The 24,147-nt window shown below is 35.4% G+C and overlaps 1 protein-coding gene across 1 annotated transcript in view; it reads left to right on the top strand.

Moving 5' to 3' along the window:
• Positions 1-24,147, top strand: part of LOC113499394 (espin) — a 130,449-nt gene that overhangs the window by 90,971 nt on the left and 15,331 nt on the right. Inside the window, exons 4-11 of the mRNA XM_026879873.1 lie at positions 814-996; positions 4,904-5,008; positions 6,476-6,710; positions 11,679-11,852; positions 13,137-13,275; positions 13,676-13,762; positions 14,114-14,216; positions 14,565-14,778. Coding sequence (XP_026735674.1) covers positions 814-996; positions 4,904-5,008; positions 6,476-6,710; positions 11,679-11,852; positions 13,137-13,275; positions 13,676-13,762; positions 14,114-14,216; positions 14,565-14,778 — 1,240 coding nt within the window. The remainder of the gene's footprint in view (positions 1-813; positions 997-4,903; positions 5,009-6,475; positions 6,711-11,678; positions 11,853-13,136; positions 13,276-13,675; positions 13,763-14,113; positions 14,217-14,564; positions 14,779-24,147) is intronic.

Consider the following 24,147-nt stretch of genomic DNA (forward strand, 5'->3'; position numbering starts at 1 on the left):
TAATGTCATATAGAGCGTCACGCTTCCATAACTGTCAAATCTTAAGGAAGTAAATTAATTCAATACAGCAAGCTAACGTACAAGGAGAAATTATTATAGTATTAAGGCTTTCTTAGTTTCCTAACGTTCCAAGCAATGTAAACCTTCTTTCAATATCTACAGTGTGGTCAAACATCTCGTTGCAAGACTTTCATTCGAAAACTGCAGCTTTGCTGGTGTTTTGCTAGAAAACTGGCTGTGTTACGTTTTTATGACTATAATATACTAACCAGTTAACATTTGATTAGCGAAATCTCTTTTACGGCTGCGTATGAGTTGGAAACTATCTGACATTTCTTAATGGTTATACGAATTATGACCGTTAACGTCTTGTCAAGTGAGGTTTACGGTGATATTAATGTACGGTGTAATGTCACTTAAGTCATTATTTATTTACACTGTAAATCAACGAAATCCAGTTTGACAGGTGACGGACTTTCTTCGAAGATAAAGGAAGTTTTTTAAGTCAATAAATTTTGTTTTGTATTGAGCCTCGGTTTTGTTTTTTTGTAAATTCATATTTTTTTTAGCTTTTATGCTCTATAAAAGAATCATTAACAACATTAAGGTAGTTTTAAGATTTCCGCTTAATTTTAGGACATTTTTTTGGTGACGGGGTTACACTATTTTATAATTTACTTATGTTGTATAAGTAAATTACACTAACATTTGGAGAAATATTTAACACACACCAACATATGCACCATAGACATTTCCAAATGGAACCATCAGGTAATCGAATGCTGTTACTAATTCCCTATCCTCATTTTATAGATTGTCGAACGAGGAGTTGACCCAAACGCGAGGGATGGTGATGGGGCCACACCACTCCACTTCGCGGCCTCTAGGGGTCACCTGAGCACGGTGCGGTGGCTGCTTAGACACGGCGCCAGATTGCACCTGGACAGGCACGGCAAGAGCCCCATCAACGATGCTGCTGAAAATCATCATTTGGAGGTAAGGCACTAAGAAGTATATCGTCAACAAGAAATATAGGAAAAAAGAGTAAAAGTAAAAAATAGTAAAGTATAGGTTGTATCGTTAAAAGTCAATTGTCAAAGAGAGATGGGGCTCTACATCGTACATCGTTCTTTCTCGCTTTCGCGCTGCATTCTTGCTTGCTTCCCACAAGACTCATATATTCCCCAAGTTTGACACAATATTTGGCCTGAATTTATGTATAAAATTTAATGTCAATGACAGTTAGGAATAGGTATTTGAATCTAGCTGTATCCGGCACAAATAATAATTTTGTATTAAACCAGTGGTAGCAGGTTTAGTCTCAGGAACATTTTTTTCAATACCTGTTCTTTTTGAAGATTTTGTCGTTTTTTTTTTCAAAGAAACTCTTTTATGTATCGTCCAAATAGCAAGATATGCATGCAGAGAATGGCAAGGTTACAACAAGTAGTTTTAAAGCTGAATTTATTTTAATTATTTAGTTTTGCATCAAATAATCTAGAAGTTTCCAATCATGCGAGCTTACCAAACTATGCATGAACTTAATAGAACCACAAAATTGATAAAAGAAGCTCCAGCTCCAGCTCCAGCTGATAGAATAAGTTTTTAATAAATTTTATATTATTTATAGTTAAATTACCGGTAGTGAGACTATTCAAGTGACGGAACAACAAAAATAATAAAACAAAATTAATATCCTCAAAACAATAGCCCAAATACCCATATTTACCATAATTACAAACATTATAAGAAAAACAATAGCTTAAACAAAAGAGCACGCAATTGACGGTACGTCTCAACATTACACAACACTAGGAAACGTCAGAAAAATCATAAACAAAGAGAATTAATAGCACATCCCTAGCGCACTGTAATTGCAGCTAATGACTGGTGTGATTGTATCACACTTTCTATGCGGTACAAGGATAAAAAGTTGCAAGAGATTATTGTTTTATCGAGCATATTCCAGTCGCTGGCGTATCGCTAGTCAGCTCATGATTAAGGACTCTGGTTGGGTCCAAAATTAATCGGGCGATAAATAAGCGTGAAGAACCCCATTCTTAGAAAAAATAGTTTTAAAACACTGATACTCTAATAATTTAAGTACCTACTTAAAAAGGTAAATAACTCACTGAATGAAATAATTTCCCAATACATCAATTTGAATACTATTCAAAGACGGAACGCAATGTATGCAGAACTTTACTGATTATAATATTTGTAATGTTCTATATTACTAGCAAATAAAGAATAATGTTACATTACCTAGCTGTTTAGCCTAGCAGTTAATGACCAAGACTGCTACACCAAAGTTCCTGGGTTCGATTCCCACGCAGGACGAATGTTTTTATGATGAGCACGATTATTTCTACTATTTCTGGGTGTAATTTTTCTTGAGAAATGTATATCTATGTTTATCAGTTGTCACAACTTTGCTTCATTGAAACTAGATGGCGCTGTATTCAAGTTATGGCATATAACACTACAATATAACACTCCACTGCACTTATCACTGCATTTACAACTAAGAAACAATTTCAAAGACAAGTTTACCAAGACTCGTAAAATCATCTACTTTCTAGCCACGCAGCAACATGGTCATACACCTCAAAGCTCACGTTTTGAAAGTAATACTTTTCACCGGTCACACTCCGATGCGTTGTTTTCGACGAACACATGGGCTATTAATTGTTCAGTCTTGATACCGGTCAATGAAAGTAAATGTGGTAAAACTGTGTATCTTGATACACATCTAATATATTCTAGTTTTCGCTTTCCGTTTCGAGAATTGAAAGGGCTTGTGAGGTTCGGTTGGCTTACGCGTCATAATGTGTTGTAATGATTTTTATAACGGTTGTTTAACAATAATAACCATTTTTATTACGGAGATGTATTAATGATAATATAATAATATTCCACAACGCCATCTAGTCTCAGACTAAAGCTTGTATGAGTATAAGACAACTGATAAACATACTCATAAATTAATATTAATTTTTAAACCCAGACACAGATCATGCTATAATTTCGCTATTCACACAAACGTTTGTCCTGGGATGGAATCGAACACACGACCTCTGTTATAGGGTCACTAACCACTAGAACGAGAGGCCAGACAAAAATATTAATCCAGTCCATATGTTGTCATTTTAACTAGGCTTCGCATAATTTGAACCTAGAAATCTTAGTAGAATCTTTTTGTTCTTCTTTATTAGTTATGTATTCTAGTATTTATTCAAATTGATATGCTGCTATATAAATTGTCGATTCAGAATATTCAGTAATTAAAATGTTAAGGCTATTTAACGCGAGTTTCAATCACCAAGGTTGTTGTTTATCAGTTTCATAAATACCAAAATTTATTTTTAAAATAATTTAGGAGACATTTTGTTAGTTTTAGTATGATTTGATAATACTGATATTAGACAACCAAATGCCTCGGTAATCTTTTATCTAAATATATCCACCCCTTCTGATGATATGCCGGAACTAATTAATTATCAATACACCAACAGCATTTGCGAACAAAAAAAAAACACCTGTATGTGTTCAAAATACGGCAAACTGATTTAATTTTAATTATTTAGATATTGAAATAAAACTACTGTTACGGATTTTATCGCTTTTTTATTTCATTCGCGTAAACCGAAAACACTATTTAGATGTGATAATAATAAATAAAAACTTTTCTTATTGTACAAAGATAAGACAGTCCATTCATAGTCCTGTATCCGCTTGTGGTATTTTAGTTTTTTAAATAAAATCCATTATGTATGCAGATTTAGTTATAAAACAATGAGAAAGTGTCATTTTACACAAGCTCCCGACATCCGATATGCTCTCACTTTCTATCGCATTCGATTTACATTTAAAACTTGCAATATTATTCAAATGTTAACAGTTGTGTGCAGTTTGTGATGACTTCGTATAACTTAGTAGCCATGTTTATTGATAAAATCTATCGAAATTTGATGCAATATGATTATTATCTGGGATGGCATAGTTTTGTTTGTTTATGCAGTATTATAGTGCAGCATTTTTTATTTTATTATTTAACTGTCAGATTATAAATTATGAATATCCATTAAATATACACTGAAATAATTGTGCTTTATTTTTGGTTTAAAGCCGTCATGCGACAAGCTTTTGTGCGATCTTTTTTAAATATTGGTATTGGTCACAAGCACCAAATACACGAAGTGTCCAGGTTTCGATCCCCGTGTGGGAGTCACGTACACATAAGTCCATAATTATAGTCAATGCAAAGCTTCCATGATCCATCAAATCTTAATACCACAACCGCTATCGTAAGACATTATTTTGAACATTAATGCCGGCAATTCCACGGGTCACTGAAATTGACCTTAAGTGACCTCTGCCAGCTGAGAGCGTGAACAATGGTGCACCTACAACAATGGGGTCTAACCTGTATGTATGTATACCGAGGTCAGTGTCATATGGTACGACGAATTATTGTTATTCAATTTGTTATTTTATACATATATAATATCCAGGCACAGGACAAATCATAGTGCTCATTACACAAACTTTTGTCCCGTGTTGCAATCGACCCCATGACCTCCGATATAGCGGTAAGGGCCACTTACCAACAGGCCAGTCAGTTAATATAACAGATTTTTTTAATTAACCAGAATAATTCTTGTATATAGAGTCGAATCACATAGTTCTCGGTAAAAAGTTAAGGAAGGAGAGTAAATAATGAGGCATACGGGGCATAACTCTAGGTATACTTTTTTTCAGAGAGAAGACCTTGATGTATTCTCCGGGTGAAAAAAGCGTTTCCGATGATAATTACAGTTATCAAAGTTTTTTGATGCAGTGGTCAATCCATCTTCACAAATGTAACATTTCTAAATTAATCAATTAATTTTGTATTTGGCAGTGTTTGAACGTGCTGGTAGCGGCTGGCGCGGCGGGCGCAGACAACAAACAGCTCTCTTCATACAAAGCCATCCACTCCTGCGCATGTGCCCCGGGAGAGGCACGAGTAAGTATCTAACTTATATAGTTAAGTTGTAACTTATATAGTTATGTAAGTGTAAAAGGGAATGAACAGGACTGGCGGGGTAAATAGAAATGGATTTCGTAATGCTTGTCAGATGGTCTTTTTCATTTAAAAACAACAATAAGGAGTGAATTTGATCCTTTTTTCAAAATTTACATATACCCCTGATTTTTCAACGAATTAAAAAAAAGTCAAAGGACGAGCTTGGTCCTATTATGATGAAATACATTAAAAACAAATCGAAAGTATGATTCGCTTCCATTACAAAACTATCATAGAAAACTTGAGTTAAATATCGTTATGTAACAGACACTCACTATTTTTGTATGGAATTTGATCTTTTGACCCGAACGAATTGTGCTGTTGTTTCACTGTCATTTGTTTCATTTTTTGTTAGCAGAATACTTTATTTGTGAAAATACAGAAGTATTATTAGAAATAATAACTTTTGTGAGGCGGATTCATTATTATTCATTTAATAACGGTTCACTCACACGTCTTTGTCGGGATTGTCCGACTAGTTTCGGACCTAACCGGATACCGCAATCATGTCTTTTGATTTGCGACGATGCTGTTGCATCCTATCATGATAATAGACTCCGGTTTGGTCTGAAACTAGTCAGATTATCCCAGAAATATAGATATTAATAAGTTAAAATCTTATTACTAATTTTCTATTTAATCTAGTTCATGAATTCTCTTGAATATTACACTTGTGAACAAAAATAAACTATAGGTAATAAACTTCTTCACCGGGAATTTCATACCCAAAACAGAAGTTAAACCAACAAAGTTAACTCTTAAACCATATTATGCAACGCCTAACATTTTACGACATCTATTACTAACAAAACTACCAGTTTTCTATCTATTTATGTTAATACCTAAGTAATATCTGCGCAATGCAAAAGCTCTAAAACACCTACTTATACTTAGATTGCGAAAGCTCAATGATTACAGCTGCGGGTTGCAAAATATGTTCAGTGTAAAATTGAAAGCTAGCAGCTACTTTGTTACATTGTAGTTGATTATATGATGTGTATAATATTTATTGATTTGAAATAAACACTCTAAGCACAGGCTATGGTTCTTAATTTGCATGAGCAAGTGGTTCGTTTTATACTTGTGAAGAGATACTTAGTAATAACACAGATACAGAATGAAATTTTTTATGCCGCAAGCCTCTATGAGATAAATTCATATTTTTCTACAATGGGGTTTTCTAGCTACGCGCGTAAGATCATCAAATTGGCTCACGAACTCAAAGACCAATATTTGATACGGTGTTTAGTAGATGAAGATATTATTCGCCGCAGTAGGCTATAAGCGAGATAGCAGTCCTTTAATTCCTGGCTGTTTTTCTTCTCGCATATTAGTTAAAGGATTTACGTAACGCAATGATTCTGATACTATTATTATTAAACAACAAAAACCATTTTCAAATTCCAGTGCGCTCTCCCAAACTGCATAAACGCGAACGGGACTCGCTCCCCATTCTACCTGCACGCCCCGGAACGAGAGCGTCGCAGCTCAGTGCAGGAGAGGCGAGGGTCCCTGCCTTCCACCGCCGGGTCCATCAGCTCGGCGCGGTCCGGACCGGCTGACGGGCTGTATGTGAACCCCATGCAGAGAGCCGTGTCGACCAGCGTCACGCATCACAGTTCCTCAGGAGAGGAAAGTTCAGGTTAGTTGATTGGATTTCTTTGGAATGATTTTTGGAGAAGGGATTAGTAGATATCGGGGTGAGAGCAACTTCGATAACTCAGTTCAAAAGAGGAATAGGGATGACGACTGGGTATAAAAAGAAAAAATCTCATTAGTCCCTCAGTTAGATAATTGAAAAGTATTAGACACGTATTTTTTCCTTTTTCAGAAAAACTACAATTGACAAAGATTAACTGTTTTAAAGTTTAGGAGGGGGGAGCTTGTGACGTAACGATATGGTAAAATTTATACACAATCGTGGCGTCACGCGTAAGTTTAATTCACTGTAATTTGGTCAATTTATGTTTGCGGGACAAATTAAAAAATACGTATCCATTATTATTCAAGAAACTACAAGACGGACACTGCGAAAAAAAATTGTCGTCATCCCTATTCCTTGTGATAGGCAAGAGGCAGAGGATTGAGGAGTGAGGCGAGAGGGAGGTTAATTTTCTGCACTGGGTTATAATAAAGTTGTTGAAATATATAAAGGATAATAATTAATAATTAATCATAGAAGGTATTGCAAACGACCATGTCAATGTAACCAAATACAGGTAAAATATAAAAAAAGAGTATTTTACCTAGACCATTATCTAAGCAAAAAAGTAGGTGTTCATTCACATCACTCACTCATATAAATCGAAACACGCATGCTATTAAATAATAATATTAAACAAGTACTCAAACTAGAACATAAGGAAACCGATACTTCGTATATCAATATTACGTTCCTAAATTATGCATTATACAAATGCGTCAAGTAAACTAAAAGCTTCGGATCCCAAACGGTCGTAAATCTGTAGAACACTCTTGCTTTCCAATAACAGATGAGTTCAGATGAAAGTAAGAGTGGAACCGGATATCTTGCGCTAGGTCGCGTCGGCAGTTATGTTGTTATAGCTACAGGTACCGGTGGATGGATGACGAAAAAATGGTGTGTGAAGACAGAAATGTTATGTTCTAAATGCGTACGAGTATGCGTGGTCTTTAAAAGTAATGCTCTGCCGAAACTCGTATGTAGTTTGTTCAAATAATATAGAATATAATAAATATACTTTCATATCCTCGAGGAAAGATATTTCATAGCTAGGAAGCGGTGACAATATAGGTATTATAGTAGATTCAAATTGGCTAGAAGAACTATGGAGTAATTCAATTATAATTTTTGGGCTTATATGAGTTACATAATATATTTTTTTCTATTATTACAAGAATTTATATATGTATTTCGGTGACAAAATAATTTTTTTTCGAACTTTCTGGAATCATCCCTTGTGGGTGCCCCTTTAAGTCTTTCCACGGACTTACCAATACTTCTTTATCATAAACAAGAATAACAAACAGCATCTCAACAATGATGGGTTCGGTTTCCAGTCTAACCGGACGCAGCCAAGTACTTGTGTTCCACGATTAGAGAGCTCCTCCGTGCGAACAGCAATTCGTAATAATTCATACATAGATCATTCTAAAATCTGTAATTTAGAGAAAATACAAACACACGTACATAATACTCAGGCCTCAGTAACGGTTTCATCGCGTAACACTTTCAACGCCAATAAATAACTATACGCAATCGAATAATCTAATCCGATAATAAAAGCATTCCGTTTCACGTCTCTTTGGTTCAGTAGTTTTAAGTATAATTGCGATGCGAAGTAATTTGGGTTCTATCTTCGGTACAATTTCAATGATAAAAACTTTTTTTTGTTGAAATTGTACCCAATAGGTTGTATATGTATTTGATCTGAATGTTTTCTTATGACTTGAATGTGTCTTGGTGTCTTATGCGACGTGTGCGACATGTCGCGGGTTTGATCCCCGCGTAGGACAAGAGTTTGTGTGATCCACCACTGCTTGTCCTGAGCCTTCGTACAAGAGACTTGAATATAATTCAAGGAGTAGGTTATATAAGGAAAATGACGGCATATTTAATTATCCAATGCTGGTCAAAGTCCCCTTTACAAGCACAGCAAAACTAATTCTGACTATTCTACTCGTAACTACTGAAAATGTGGATGATAATTTCATCGACATCATTGAAAATCAGCGAACATCGAACAATCGCCACCGACCGGTCGTAACCCCATCATCAATGGGATACATGGCATGACGGCGCATAATCACACCACACCATTACATTATCAAAGCAAACGCGTGAAAAATCGACCGCATCTAATTGTTTCAATATGACGGAAATGAATCGTCAGGAAGCGCACGCGCAGTTTTAGGTAACTGATGCACCCCATTGAGCAGTTGCTTTCCCGACGCCGCCGCGAGCAGACGTACTGTGCGCTTTAATTATAAAATAAATATACTAGCAATGTGTAATGCACATCGCTAATATTTTTATTAATTACTAACGAGTAATTTCATGCTAGGAATAATTTTAGAATGGGTTTAAATTAGTTTCAAGTTTAAAATGGATGTGGCTAGAAGATCTGTGATACAAGATTGGGTGGATCTTGTTGATGCTGAATATGGTGTGTTGAGTGCTTTGTTTTATGTAGATGATAGCGCTTGATTAAGGATACAAATATTAGGTATTGTACTTTCACGTTTTTTTTATTGGCGCCCCATCTGGGGCCAGCTTTGTATAACTGCAAAATATTTTTAGCAATCTTTTGATTGCGCAATGACGCAAATTGTTTTCGGTTCCATTTACATATGTAAATGGTTTTTGCTTTGGTTCTTAACATGGACATAGGAAGAGATTATGCGGCTGAGTAAACAAAAACTATAGTTTCCGTTTTGTTGCGGAAATTCATCGGACGACTAGCCAAGGCATGTACAGCTAAGAGCATTACGATGTGATCCAAATTGAAGTACTATTGATTCTTTTTTAAACCTAAATAAACCGAATTACATGGAGGGAAATAAAAGGAAAGGTACCTACACAAAATTGACTAAAAAAATCAATTGAAAACTCTTGCGTAGCATTAAAATATTTATATTTAATTCCTTGAATTGGAAAGAAAATAAATTCAAACACTCAGTTTCAAAAAAAGATACGGATTTTACAGCCACACTGGGTAGCCGTTTTTACTGAAATCGCGAATAACACATAGTTCGGATTAAAGATATCTAATTTAATGCAATATAAAGAGAAATAGTTTTATATCTTTATGATTCGTGTCTTGTCTTGCATGTAAGATAAAACATGAACGAATAAGTAATACGATTTCTGAAAAAAGCACTTGTGAACATGCGAAGCGACCAATTCGTATACTTTTATGGCACATAAAATTACACTTTCTACGATGTCTCGAATACCTACTAGAACTGTTAGCGAATGTTTTACAAAACGTGTCAAAATTGAGATTTAGCGTAAAAACAACGGGTCCACGATGATGAAATATTAAGCAAGAAAATCATTAAGACTTTTTAAGATTATCATTAAAAAAAAACATAAATAATTGCCGAAAATATATAACCTGAAACAGGACTTGAATACTGGAATTGCAATTGTGAAAATTACCCACATTGCATGCTTTTCTGCGTTTAAAATAAAAATAAAAAATGAAAAATGGATCTTAAAAAGTAGATATAAGACTGAAATTTAGAAAACTCCGTAGTCATAATTTCAAAAGTCTTCAAGCAATACAAAACAGAAGAAATTCTAAAGAACCGATATTTTTTCTTCAGCTCTGATAGTCCAGATAATTGGCAACACGGAACAAATATAGACCTGTCTGTTCCGTGTAAGCTATTAAGCTATTATAGACTTAGATAATACACTAATTAAGTAACGTTGTACCACTCTTCATTTCATTGCAACGCCTAGTAAAAAAGTTTAAGGGTAGGCTTATTACGAACGCCGACAAAACTACTCTAGAAAAGTTCAACCCTAAATTAATATTTCATAAATTTAGGCTAATCCTCAAATTTATAGAAATTACATCTAGTTCTTTTTTTTGATTTTAAAGGAATCCGCATTGAAAAGTAATCCTTGTGTCGCTAGATGCTTCACAAGCATCCAAGGCACATTCTCAAAGACACCCAGACTCGGGACAAGCATTCGTAGATCACACAAATGCTTGTACTACGTGGGGGTCGAATCTCAGCGCAGACTGCTGACGACAACCACTCGGCTATCCGCGCAGTCAATTCTTCATTCTGACAACTCACGTGTCTTTGGCCTATCATGTCCATACATTCGAGTATTTTTAATTGACATTAACGATTGTAGAGATGTCTCTTGGTTAGTGGGTGTTGTTATCACAGAAATGTAACAAAATCGTTGCCACAAAGGTGTGTCTGTTTCCACCTTATTTTTACTTCATAACTAGTCTATAATCTATAATACTTTACGATTGGGTATTACCAGTTTCATCAATAGCTTATGCAATATTTGGTGTTAATCAAGATTCGGTAACTAACTCCAACAATAAGCTGGCTATAAATAACTACATATAATACCGTATGTAATCATATTGCAACATCTCAATTACGCTCACGTGAGCTAAGTGTGAAAATAATTAGGCTTTGTACCTTTCTTTTTTACAATTCTGATGCAGGTTTTGAGATGTCTATAGCTTGTCTATAAAACATCCGGAAGTTGATGAATGTCTTGCCTTGATACGCGAAAACAATTATCTAATTAAAATAAAACTCATTACGATCTTAGAAATGGTTTTTGCAAAATGATTCTATGAAATCTTTCAGAGATTAAAAAAAAAACCTCTATTAAATGTCTGAATACTGATTACCGTATTAAAAGAGATTTAGATTTTAAATACTAACAGACTTTTACAAATTAGAAGAAAAAATGTTCTTTCTGTATGTTTGTAATCAGACAGACAGACAAAGGCCCTGCTAAAATTTTATATCACCAGTGCAGTTGGTCTCACTGAAGCACTTCCTCTCACCTCTATATTTAAAGACTCTTTTTAAGTATGCTTTCATTAAAAAATAACTATTAATTAACTGTCACATCTCTTGTCACCAGCGTGTTCAGCATCGGACGCGGACGTCAATGCTGCCGGTGGCTGGTTCCTCCACAACACGAGCAGCTCGGGCGCGCCGGCGGCGCTGTACCAGAGAGTGCGCGACCTGTTCCACACGCGCTCCTCGCCAGGACCCAGGGTGCCTGCTGAAGGGCAGGAGGCTCCCGCTATGACTGGTAAGAACCTACATAGACAGTTTAGAGAAGATAACCTCTTTGTGCTGGAGTGCCTACTAATACAACTAACTTTTACCTGTACCTAATAGATTTTGAGACGAAATAAATGACAATAGGAAGAATAGTTATTCCACAATTTTCACACAGCGCCATCTAGTGTTAAAGTAAGCAAAGCTGTATTGTGAGGGATATATATACAACTTACTGATAAACACCCTAAAGTATTTCTGAATACATCAATGTTATAGATAATACACCCAGACACAAAACAAATAATCTTGCTCATCACACAAACATCTGTTGGGTGAGAATTGAACCCATGACTTGTAGCAGTCAGGCTTACTTAACCCTTGACCAACAGGCCAGTCAAAATGGATATCTGAATATACGTGAAAAGCAAAAGTAAATTGGAACTAAGATTTGAACAGCAAAAAGTATTAACTAGACCAACAGGCGACGGGCCTGTTGGTCTAGTTGACCCTGACTGCTATACCGGAGGCCGAGGGTTCGGTTCCCGCCCAGGACAAATGTTGTGTGATGAGCATGATCATTTGTTCTGGTATCTGGGTTTAATTTATCTCTAATATGTATGTATTTAGAAATATTTAAGTAAGTTTTTCAGTTGTCTGGTTACCATAACACAAGCTCTGCTTAGCTTGGAATCGACTCATACCGTGTGTGAGTTGTCCCAGGATATTATTATTATATTTTATTCACATACACACTTCACTAAATACCTAGACATACATCAATGGATTTTTAAAAGCAAGCATGATTAGTTCGAATGCTATTCTCCAGGGTCGAGGCAGTCGGAGGAGCCAGAGGACTCTATAATGACTGGTAAGGAGTCACAGAACTGGTCGCTTACATTCACATGCCATTTCTGTTACTTCTGCTACATATAAGCTTTGACGATACTTATAAATTCTGAAAATGTATGTTTTTAATAAAAAATATATATTTTCGGCTTTCGCAGCATAATCGCGCATATTGTTCACAAATATCACTATCATTTGAAACAGAACGCCGAACGGCTTTAACTTGGTCACACCTCTAATTTGAATACTCAGTGCAGCACCGCTTTTTATTCAAACCTTTTTAAAGAAAATGAAAAATACATTTCTACACACGCTACCAATTAAGGATTTAAAAAAGGCTTTTATTTTTAACCAACTAATATACATTTTTGCAATAATGTGAATTTTCAATTCCGGCAGCTTTTTTCAGCTTAGCTTCATTTATTTCGACTTCCTACCTACATGCTTAAAAGTGAATTTTGCGCAGTGAAAGCAGAGATCCACGGCTCCGCTGAGGCGACGACTGCGCAGGAGCAGTCTGACAGCGACAGTGGCGCCGAAGCCACGCGCCGGGATCACCACTACGAGGACATCTACATGCCCCGGGAGGAGCATCAGAGACGAAGGTCAGTACACCAGTACAATATACAAGCACCCAGTCATAATAACCTTGACTGGGGAAAATTGTATACCTACTGAATGCAATAGGTTAATATTGATATAGGTTTTTGGAGATCCTAGTCGGCTCTTCTCCACAATAACATTTTGGATCCGTGCACCTAGAGTCAGTATTGTAACGTTTTAAAAGTGCCTGGGAAAAACCTACTTGAAATAAAAACTTTTGATTTTGGTTATGAGGTCAAATATTTGACACAAAGTTTAGACTGGAAAAAGAATGTTTTTTATGTATGGCACATTTTGATTTGAGCGATAAGCTATAGCACCGGATATTTCTAATGTTTTAGTGTCTGTAGAGTCAAAAATTGTTTGGATGAAGTTAATGTGTGTTAATTTTTTCCACTTTAGGAGCAGTTCTCGTGACTCTGGAAGCCACAGCAGGCCTGGCAGCGCCGCGCTCGTCGTTGACTACAACACGAAAGATACTACAGACACGTAAGCATTTTTATTTGAAACTTTCTTTTCTTCAAAGCAAATACTTGATAAATAAATAAACTATTTTTTTATACTTAAAGTTTTGTTAAAATCAAGCATCTACTGAATAAACTATTTTTTCATCTTAAAGTTTCATATTCCAAGTCATTTTTTTCCACCTCATGATGAAAAATCTAATCAATTTTGAGCAATCTAACATAAATGCATACCATCTCTTTGGTACATACTTAATTCCAGTTCTATCACGTAGTTACACTAAAATCTAGAGAAACCAGGGTAACTTAAATCAGACAGAACGAGGGTCAATCTGGACAGGAGCAAAAATCTAATGCTGAATGTTTTTCCGTACAGTGCAAGTAAGGCATATGAAGAGGTGACGCCGGTATCAGAGGCGCAGGCCAAGTCTTCGATAGCCACAAAACTCGCTGCGCTCACACATAAGGCACAGAACTTTGTAAGTTCAATATCATACCTTTAATTATAGTCCTCCAGACTTCCAAGATACTTTGGACGCCATTTACAAAATATACTACCAGATTTCAAATTAACTGTCAGTTTGAAATCAAGAGGTAAGGATAATGGGTAAAGGAGTTCATCGGGTTTACGTAAAACAAACGCAAAAGTCTGCTAGAGGTATATGTTCGTTTATCTAAAAAAAAATACTTCCAACTACCTATTTTGCTTCCAAGGTAAGTCTAGTACATTAACCATTAACAGAACAAATTAGCAACCCGGTGTGAAAGAGACATGTTCGAACAAAGAACTACCCATTTTGTTGGTTCTAAGTCCAGTCCCTTTCCAGGCCAGCCGTCTATCGTCGGCTGCAGGTAGCCGTCGGGCCTCAGTCTCCGACGAGGTGGCCACAGTCCAGGCCTCGGCTTCGTCCGGCGTGTCCTCTGGCGGCAGTTCTGGTGGTAGCTCTGGAGATGAAGCTCCTCCACCGCCACCACCGCCTCCCCCACCAGTAGTGCTTGAGGAACCAGCTCTCAAGCCTTCGGAGTTAAGGGGAAGGATCGGTGAGTAGTAGATAGTTGAGGTATTTTTTTTTCAGGTTTATTATAAATGTTTTTTTTTGGATGGATGCGTTTTGTAGCCTCGTTTGTTTTAAGCGTCTGCGTTAGTAAGTGATGATATACGACGATGATATATGGCCGAATAGTGAAAACAATATAATAAGTTTGAAGTCGCTGGTGATAAGTCGGAAGCACGTTTAGATCAATGAAAATGACAGCGGACACAATTAAATAATCTTACCTTACCCTGGTGGCTCACCAATTCATTACCGTTTTATCTATTGTGTGGAATGAAAACGGTGCACCACACTCTTCAGCCACTCGTTCCCTTTCAGAATTTGTTGTAAATGCACTGTATACCGAGACCCTATGCCTAATAGCGATCCCGATAAATACGAGTAAATCGCCCATCAACACTTATAAATCTTCCACAAGTTAACTTAATAACATTTTCTTAACACCTACATCGTGAAATTAACTTGTAAACTCCACGGAATTTTTTTTTGTATAAAATAACAAATGACTTTCTGACTATTAAAAACTCAGCCACCGGTACAGAAAGTATAAAAATAAAACAAGCACTAAATCGTATATCGTGTTTGAATGCGGCCATTTTGGTATTAAACTTATAAATTTTATGACTTTTTAAACAAAATTAAGACGCTCTTTAATTTAAAAAAAAAATTTTGTTGAATGAACTTATATCTACATTATTTTGTACTTGCTTTAGAGACATCTTTATTTTTCTTAAACAGAAAAAGCCCAGGCTTTGAGCCAAGTCCCTCTTACATTCGTTAACGTATATAGAAAATACTAGAATCTTTAGAGCGGGCTGGTCTAAGACACGTGGTTTATCGAAACTATATTGTTGCATACAGTTATAGATTCTATTTTGCTCTTTACATAGACAGCAATTACCTATAAAAGTATGGGAAAATTCCTAAACCTTATTTAAATTCAATCACTATACAATACTAAAAAAATCCTAACAGTAAACCGACCAAAAACGAACCCAAACGGCTAACACGATTAGCAAACCGAGCATTTCCCTTTCATCCTAAAACAGCATGAAAATCACTGAAACAAACAAGACGAGTACACCGAAAAGAATCAGCATAAACTCGACTACCTAACCCCGTCTTAATTAGAAAATTTGACATCGCCTATTAATATTAATAGAATGAAATTATCATCGCGGTAATGAAACGAATGTTCACTTTCTACCGGCTTAATGGGCGGTTAGTAACGTTCTGATTATAAGTCGAAATAATAAAAATAATACGAATCGCATGAAGACCTGTGTAGCTCTGTTACACTTTCCATTTTAAGAAATAGTCTGTGTACTTTTTTCTTTTATTTACTCCCCACAGCTGGGCAAACACCACCCTTCCCACCCGATCTATTGCTTGGTCGTCTATTTGTTGTTTTCATCCAGTTTATTGCATCATCTAATGCGTATACTGTATTTAGACAATGAGCATGGCAACTTAAATAAGATATAACTAACAGGTATGATTTCTAATGTATGTAATTTAATATTATGCTAATCATCACAGATAAGTGCTACTTATCTACTCATTGCAATCTGCAAAGAGTCTGCAAAGAAGCCTTTCTGCGAGACAAATACTTCCGTCATATTTTTAAATTCACATCCTAACGGTAAATTTGCTTAAAAACCCAAAAAGTGATGAAAGCGAAAATAAATTAATTCCTCATGCCATAATTCAGTACGTTATTTGTCCAAAACTAGCTGTCTCGGCGAACTATTTACCGCCCTACAGTCGATTATATACATGCAGACGTAAGTACAAACATTTCGGTACATCTTACAAATTTTCCACATTTCATCACCATTTAAAACCTTCGAATTTTAGCGAGACTAACGAACAGCTATTCATTTTAATATATAGAATGCATTTTACAGTACCTGTCTTCACATTCACATTTTTCTTTATAAAATAAACTTAAAATAATTTGGTCCTTTCGTCCTTATTTCTTGTATGATTCAGGTCCTTTGATCCGCCGATCCGTCAGAATTCCCACACACAATTGCAACCTCACCTAGCTACCTGTATCAACGTGCATTCAGTTAGATGTCGAAAGTGGTGGAAAACCATTAATTACACGCGAAAGCTAGAAACGCGTCGACCCATTAAGACTAGACCGATGTCTAATAACTCGAAACTAGAATTAACTGTGATTTAACCGAGCTTTATATTTAACAAGTAAATTAACCGCAGTTACATGGTTTTAGTATGCTTGTTTTTTAGTAGGTCAATGGGTTAAGCAGCATTTATGAATGAACTGGCTAATTAATCAATGACAGTTAAATGTTATGACGATTTTACCTTTACTTCTTATTTGCCCATACTTATTAGGTGCTTGTTTAAAATTCAAATAATTTTCCATATTCAAACTGACCTAGATGACTGCACAATGCTTGTTCTGAGTCTGATTGTCTTTGTCCATGTGAATTAAATGTTTGTGTCACCACCCCTCCGCCCTTGTCCAGATTTTTTATCACTTTCCTCATAAATTAGTTGGTAATAAATTTAGAAGAAGAAAAAGCACGACAGTCGACGTATTTTCAGTAATAGGACCCCTATGTCCCCTATTAAGCTTCGTAAATTTTTGCACCGCTCTCGCTCAGCAAAAAGAAACATTTTTATCACAAATAAATAGTAATGGATTTATGTCTCTAAAGAAGAAACATAATTGCTGTAGAAGATAATTAATACGACTTAAAAACAAAGTGATGAAAGCAAAGAAACTGAGTGACAGATAACAGCTTGTTCATGAATAAAACTGTAGGATTATAATTGTCTTTCTTTTCAAGATTCTAGAGCAATAATGGTCAATATTTGACGGGCCTGTTGGTCTAGTGGTTAGCGACCCTGACTGCTATACCGGAGGTCGTGGGTTCGATTCCCGCCCAGGAGAAATGTTTGTGTGATGAGCATGATCATTTGTTCTGGTGTCTGGGTGTAATTTATCTATAATATGTATGTATTTAGAAATTTATAAGTAAGTTTATCAGTTGTCTGGTTACCATAACACAAGCTCTGCTTAGCTTGGGATCAGATAACAGTGTGTGAGTTGTCCCAGGATATATTTATTTATTTATTTATTTAATATTTATTCTTGCGTTCGTACTTAATTATAGGTATGTATTATAATGCTTACTGTTAACATATATTTTATATGGATTTAATGTAATTTATGAAACTTGTAACATTTGTTGGTCTACGCACTTTTAAATTATTTTCAGTCTATACTTTTATGGCTAAATAAGTCCAAAAGTGAAACATTTTTATAATAATCAAATTAATGTCAGCTCTTTCCATAAAGAGCAATAAATCTAATATATATAATTCCCATGTCACGATGTTAGTTACCATACTCCTCCGAAACGGCTCGACCGATTTTTATGAAATTTTGTATACATATTGGGCAGGTCTGAGAATAGAACAACATCTATTTTTCATACCCCTAAGTGATGAGGGTTGCTCACACTAAAAAAAATATATTTTATTCTTTGGACGAAATTGTATGTTTTTATTTTTTTATAATGTGGCATTAAAAATACATACAACTAGAAAAAAAATATTCGGCAGAACAACGTTTGCTGGGTCAGCTAGTAGTCTAATAAAATTGGCTTACAGTAAGTTATCATCATCATCTCAGCCTATTTCCGTCTACTGCTGAACGTAGGCCTCCCCCAGTAAGTAATGTGCATGACAAACTATTAGACCCAATTTTTAATTTAAAAAACATTTATTTTGCCATTGACATTTCAGCAAGGTAACAAAAACGTTGTATTATTGTAACTTAATTATAAAATCATATTATTGATATTAAAAACTGAATTATTTCCTTTTCAATAAAATTACTTCTGGCATAAATATTTAAATCATATGAAATGAAATGAAATGAAATCATTTATTCTGTAAGTAGGATATATCGTCACTTTTACATGTCTTCTTATTTTTTTGAGAACGCTGGAGTCGACATTTCCTATCTGACTACCCTGAGAAGAAATGTCGAAACAAACTCAAGGGGTCACAGTCTCTTTTAAAGTGCATAAACATGTAACCTGCAGCATGCCACGCACAATATCATCATCATTTTTGCATTGGTCTTTATTAAAATATCGACATTGAGGCGGTCGCAGACAGAGACGACTCGATGACCTAAATTTATTTTACCAAAAAAACGGGGAAAATTATTCATCTTCGAGGGCTTCCGCTGCGTGCGCTGCAAAATCGGTTCAAGATCTTCTAACCACGTGGACGAAGTCGCGGGCAACAGCTAGTAATAATATATTGTGAACGAAGCTTCCATAGACCAACGGAAGAGGATGGCACGTCTCATTTTAAAATTGAGATTCTCAACCCCTTGGCAGGTCGGACCTATGACCCCGTGTACTTAAGCCTTTAAAAAGACCGGGATTTCTTCGTTAAAGTTATCCCGTGAATTGAAAGGGATACATTGTGTATAAAATACCATTTTTTTTTTACACTTTTTGGCTATTTTCTTGACGGCAACGGTGCTTTACATTTAATGTAGTTACCTCATTATATTACGCCAATACTTGTGTCACGTATATTCCATAAACTTAAAACAATAAAAGGCATTTTTAAATAATAAAGTCAAGAGCTGTTTCGCTGTCGGCCACTTTCTACCAACGATTTTATTGCACCAACACTCGAATATACTTCGTCACTGTTTTTTTTTAGGGTGTTGAATTTTTGCACTTTTAAATATATCACTTAAAGTTGATCCATGTGGCATGATTGTTTCCGAAAGCCCTCGGGACACATGGATTAATTTATTGAATCCTTAAGTCGCTTAAAACAGAAATAAAGAAAAAGCCAGAACCCGCAAAAGTTAAACTTCTAAAGCAAGATCAAAACTAAAATCCTCATTTTTTTAAATATCTGAACAACTAACTCAAAAATAGCAAATAAATAATATGTATCAGTACAACAAAAAAATTAACTAAAATTTAGTAACAACACCATGTATAATCACCATGACAACTATATTATATCAGTACGTGAAGGCATTGCACATTAAGCCGTAAGGCGGATATGACAAGAAGAATCAACATGTCTGAGAACGCATTGCAGGAGAAAAACCAGACAAGTCCTAAACAGAATTTAAATTTCCAGTGGTAACCAAAAAGGTTAATTTATGGTTCCTTCAGTTCCTATGAGGTCACGAAAATTATACTTGTAGAATTAGGCAAGAAAAATCAGAATAAACTAGGAAAACTAGGAAACTTCGCTTTAAAATGACCTAAAAGTGTCATTCTACCATATAGTATGGCAGAGATGAAAATAACTTTGAGCTATTAAGTTGGCACACAGCGTCGAGTAATAGTCGAACTTAAAAGGCGAAATAACTAATCTGACATACTTTTACATGCGTCGATGTATAAAGTGCTATAAGCCAAAGAATCAAGATTTTGTATAAAACAATTGGAAAACATTTCCTTAATTTCATCAGTTGGATTTTTTATTGTAAAGCTATCGATTTCTTAAAGTGCCAAAGTAATTTGAAAATCACCTGACTTCGTAAATCCGAATTTTAAAAACGTCGTTTTTATTGTATTTGAAGCAAAATCTGTAAGTCTTTTGACCGTAATGGTAATTTTAATAAAGTTATTTTAAAGGTCAATAACTTCTGGATCAAGGAAATAAGGGAGAGGAGAGGCTTGGTGATTCCAGACTAGTATTATGATGAAGTGTGCTTTGGAAGGCGATTTTAAGAATTTCTGGAAGTGAATGGATGCCCAAAACAGGGACAGTTCTCTTTGGGTGAGGTTGACATCCAGCAATAGGCATCAATACGCTGAAATTATGATGATCCTGACTAATTTGTTAGTTGACAACTCAGCTCAGCTTACCGTCGGCGGTGAAACCAACGCATCTAATTAGCGAATCAAGGCACTTTCAGTAAACAGAGTGAAACGGTTTCAGTATTAACTGAATGTTTAATTATCTTATGTTTACTGTTTTAACAAATGAATTACTGGAATATTTCTCGCGTGCTTTCTAATCGTAAAGGTGTTAAACAAATTGGTTCAAAAATTATAAACTTTTATGAGATTTTTTGCTAGTTAGGTATCTTAATGTAGTTAATTCATTACTACGCTATCTACTATCTAGTCTCAAACTAAGCATTGTATTATAAGTGTTCGATGCAGTAATTGCATTCGACCACGTTTTGCTGACTTAGCAATACAATGTCAATGTGGCCGCACTAAGTGCGCCGCGAGCTCAGTGCAGAACGGACAGCAACCGGGTGCATTCATATCTATCAGTCCGTCACTTTAGCGATAGCTTAGCGTAAAAGTCAGTTTGTAAACTCTCTATCAGCAATAAGCCTTTTAAAGTCATTTAAGTGTCTATATTAGCAGCGTAGCGAATACCCACCAAGTGCCAATTAGCTAGCGTCCCCGACACCAAGATTGTACCAGACAGCTAAAAAAAATACTTATCTATTTTACCCAAACAAAGAAAAAAATATTTTACATCGTTGAGAATCGAACCTCCGGGATATCAGTCAGGCCTCGTAACTACTAGACCAATAGGCAAGACGATGATGATGTTACAATTGAATGTTTTCTATAATTTCAATATAAAGCGACCATTCACTTTTATTTCAGAATAATCTTTCCTATTTAAAAAAAAAGACACTAATGTACTAGGATTGACCGATATTCTATTAAAATTAATTTCGTGAATTCAATTCGTTACATTTTTCCTTATGATAGTATCGTGCTGTCTATTATATATTCGTTTAAAACCTTCAATAATCGTATTTGTTTGCTATTGTCACAATCAATGCCTACAGACTAAAACAAATCAATTCATTTTTAATATAACAATAATTTCCGGGACCATTCATCTCAAAAATCAATTGCAGAATTGATTAATGTATAATTTCAAAAACATCTTAGTGCTCTTACTTAATATAAATATTATAATCGTTACATAATAACATGAATATTAATGATCTCGATAGTTGCTATTGTGTTTGCTCAATCTATTATGACAGGCGTATAAGAGACGGTGCACACAATACGTAGAATCGATTCACTGTTTGAACGTATCGCTGAAAGATTCAGCATTGTTCTGCAAAAGCAGTTTTATTCTTTAAAAAGCAGTTTTATTCTTTATTCTTTACAAATCGAAAATGATCCCACGGGAACACAAAATTAAGATAAAACTATCCTATGTGTTAATCTCGGTTATACACTATCTGTGTCCCAAATAGTCCCAACTTTCGTCTAAATTCGTTCAGAAGTAGTTTTTGAGTTAAACAGAAACAAGCATTTATACATGCCTTTTGCGTTTATATACGTAATATTAGTAGGATGGTCTTTTTTAGATGACTGTAGGTGCGCGGTTCTAAATGTTATCCTAATTATATAGGGATTTACCCTAAAGTAAAAACAATTGCGCAGCATCGCGATCACTTTAGGGTGAGTATTTATTTAGTCCAGACAGTTTTGCCAAATATAGACAAAACTGGTTTGTTTTAAATTAGCTCGTGTTGAGACGATTCTTTCGATTGCGCCCGTCTTTATGTATTTCGTAAAGAAATATTCTGTTTTAGGACTAATTTGTCTCAAGTGAGCATTAGCCCTTTACATCATTGCTAAAAGTAAGGTTTGCTTAGAGAGTACGTAACGTGGATCTTACAGTACTTTTTGTTGCGAAAGTCCGCGTTCGAGTATCTAAGGAGCGTTTTTTTGACGCGCGATCTGCATAACGCGTCGCGTGTACCGGCTGTAATTTCTAATTTTGAATTTGAGTAAATGTAGTCGACAATGTTTCATCAGTCATTCCGTTGTGTTAACTTTTATTATGTGACATGGTTTTTGAATAAGCTCTCATTTACTGCGATGTGTGACGTAATATACCTACCTACACGCCATAGACTATTTCTATGTATTACTCCGCAATAAGTTTTTTGTAAGCGGCCTCTGCTGTAAGCTTGAGCGCAAGCTTGGCTGCTTATAAGCTTGGTAAATGTTTAAAAGATGGCACCGACAAGAGTAGTGTTTGTAGTTTATTCATTTATTCCATGTAACAGCTTTTACTGAATTATAAATAATTTATTTCCAACAGGCTTTCTCAAACACCTCTTAAATCTTCTTTTAATTTTGAAACAAATAAAGGGTAAACAACATCATTAGGAGCAAATATTCACTCTTTTCCTAGGAGTCCTGGTTTATAAAAGCCCGATTATTAGTAAATTTTAGGTTTTACCAGTGTATCTTAGGGTCCACCAACATGAGTCCACAAAAATGTAAGAAGAAACGATTAAATCGACACTTACCATTAGAATTTAGCTAAATCCAAAGATTTATCAAGGAATGGTGGTAAACGTGGTTTCTCAGAGTGAGCCCGTTTAATCTTAGTGTTCACCCCATTTAGCCGTCTTCTGCAAAGTAATCTTGCTCAGAATTGATTTTTTTGATACAATATAATTCTATAACACCTGATTCACTAACAGTTTGTTAAAACCAACATAACCTATAACAGCATCGCTCAAATGTTCCCAGATTAACACATTGTCAAGTGATCTACCTACACTTGATCGGCGGCTTATTCAATTGATTCTGAGAAGATTTTATCATCAACTTCCTATAAACATAACAACCTTTACAATTCAGTGAGAAGTTCTGTGTTATTTTAATTGTTAATTATCGTGTTTGCTTTTCCGCGAGAAAATACGTCTCACTTACTTGTAACTTACAATACCGCTTTTAAGATTAATCGTTATATTTGTAACACACGAGAATGAACCTTATTGCGCTAATAATTGACCATAGTATAGCCATTGTAACACCGATTTTACTTATAGTTTCTCGGGGTATTGGCATATTGGTACAACTGTTTAAATGATTCTGCTTTTTGGTATATAAATCACGAATATCTATGTAAAAATAATTGCTGTTCGTTAGTCTCGCTGAAACTAGAGAGCGGTTCGAGGAAGTTCCCCGGTAAATTAGTTTTAGAAGTGAGTTCCCTTGTAAAATATTCTAGGGCATAGCAACGTTTGCTGGTTCAGCTAGTTAAATATAATTTCCATGACATTCAGTAAAATTGGTTCAGGTTATTTTAAAACGCCTCTCGTATTACTAAAATTAATCCTTGTTTCGTGGAGAGTTCCAAAAACATTCAAGTCACATGGAATAAGACACCTAGACTCAGCACAAGCAGTCGTGGATCCCACAAATACTTGTGCTATGAGGGGATCCTCTATGTAACGTTTAGGTGGCACATATGTCCTATATGTGACACCTAAACGTGTCTTGTAGACTCTTTCACGCAAATTACTACCAGACTATGTTTCATG

Source organism: Trichoplusia ni, chromosome 1, assembly GCF_003590095.1.
Source record: "Trichoplusia ni isolate ovarian cell line Hi5 chromosome 1, tn1, whole genome shotgun sequence".
In the NCBI taxonomy this organism is placed as follows: Eukaryota; Metazoa; Arthropoda; class Insecta; order Lepidoptera; family Noctuidae; genus Trichoplusia; species Trichoplusia ni.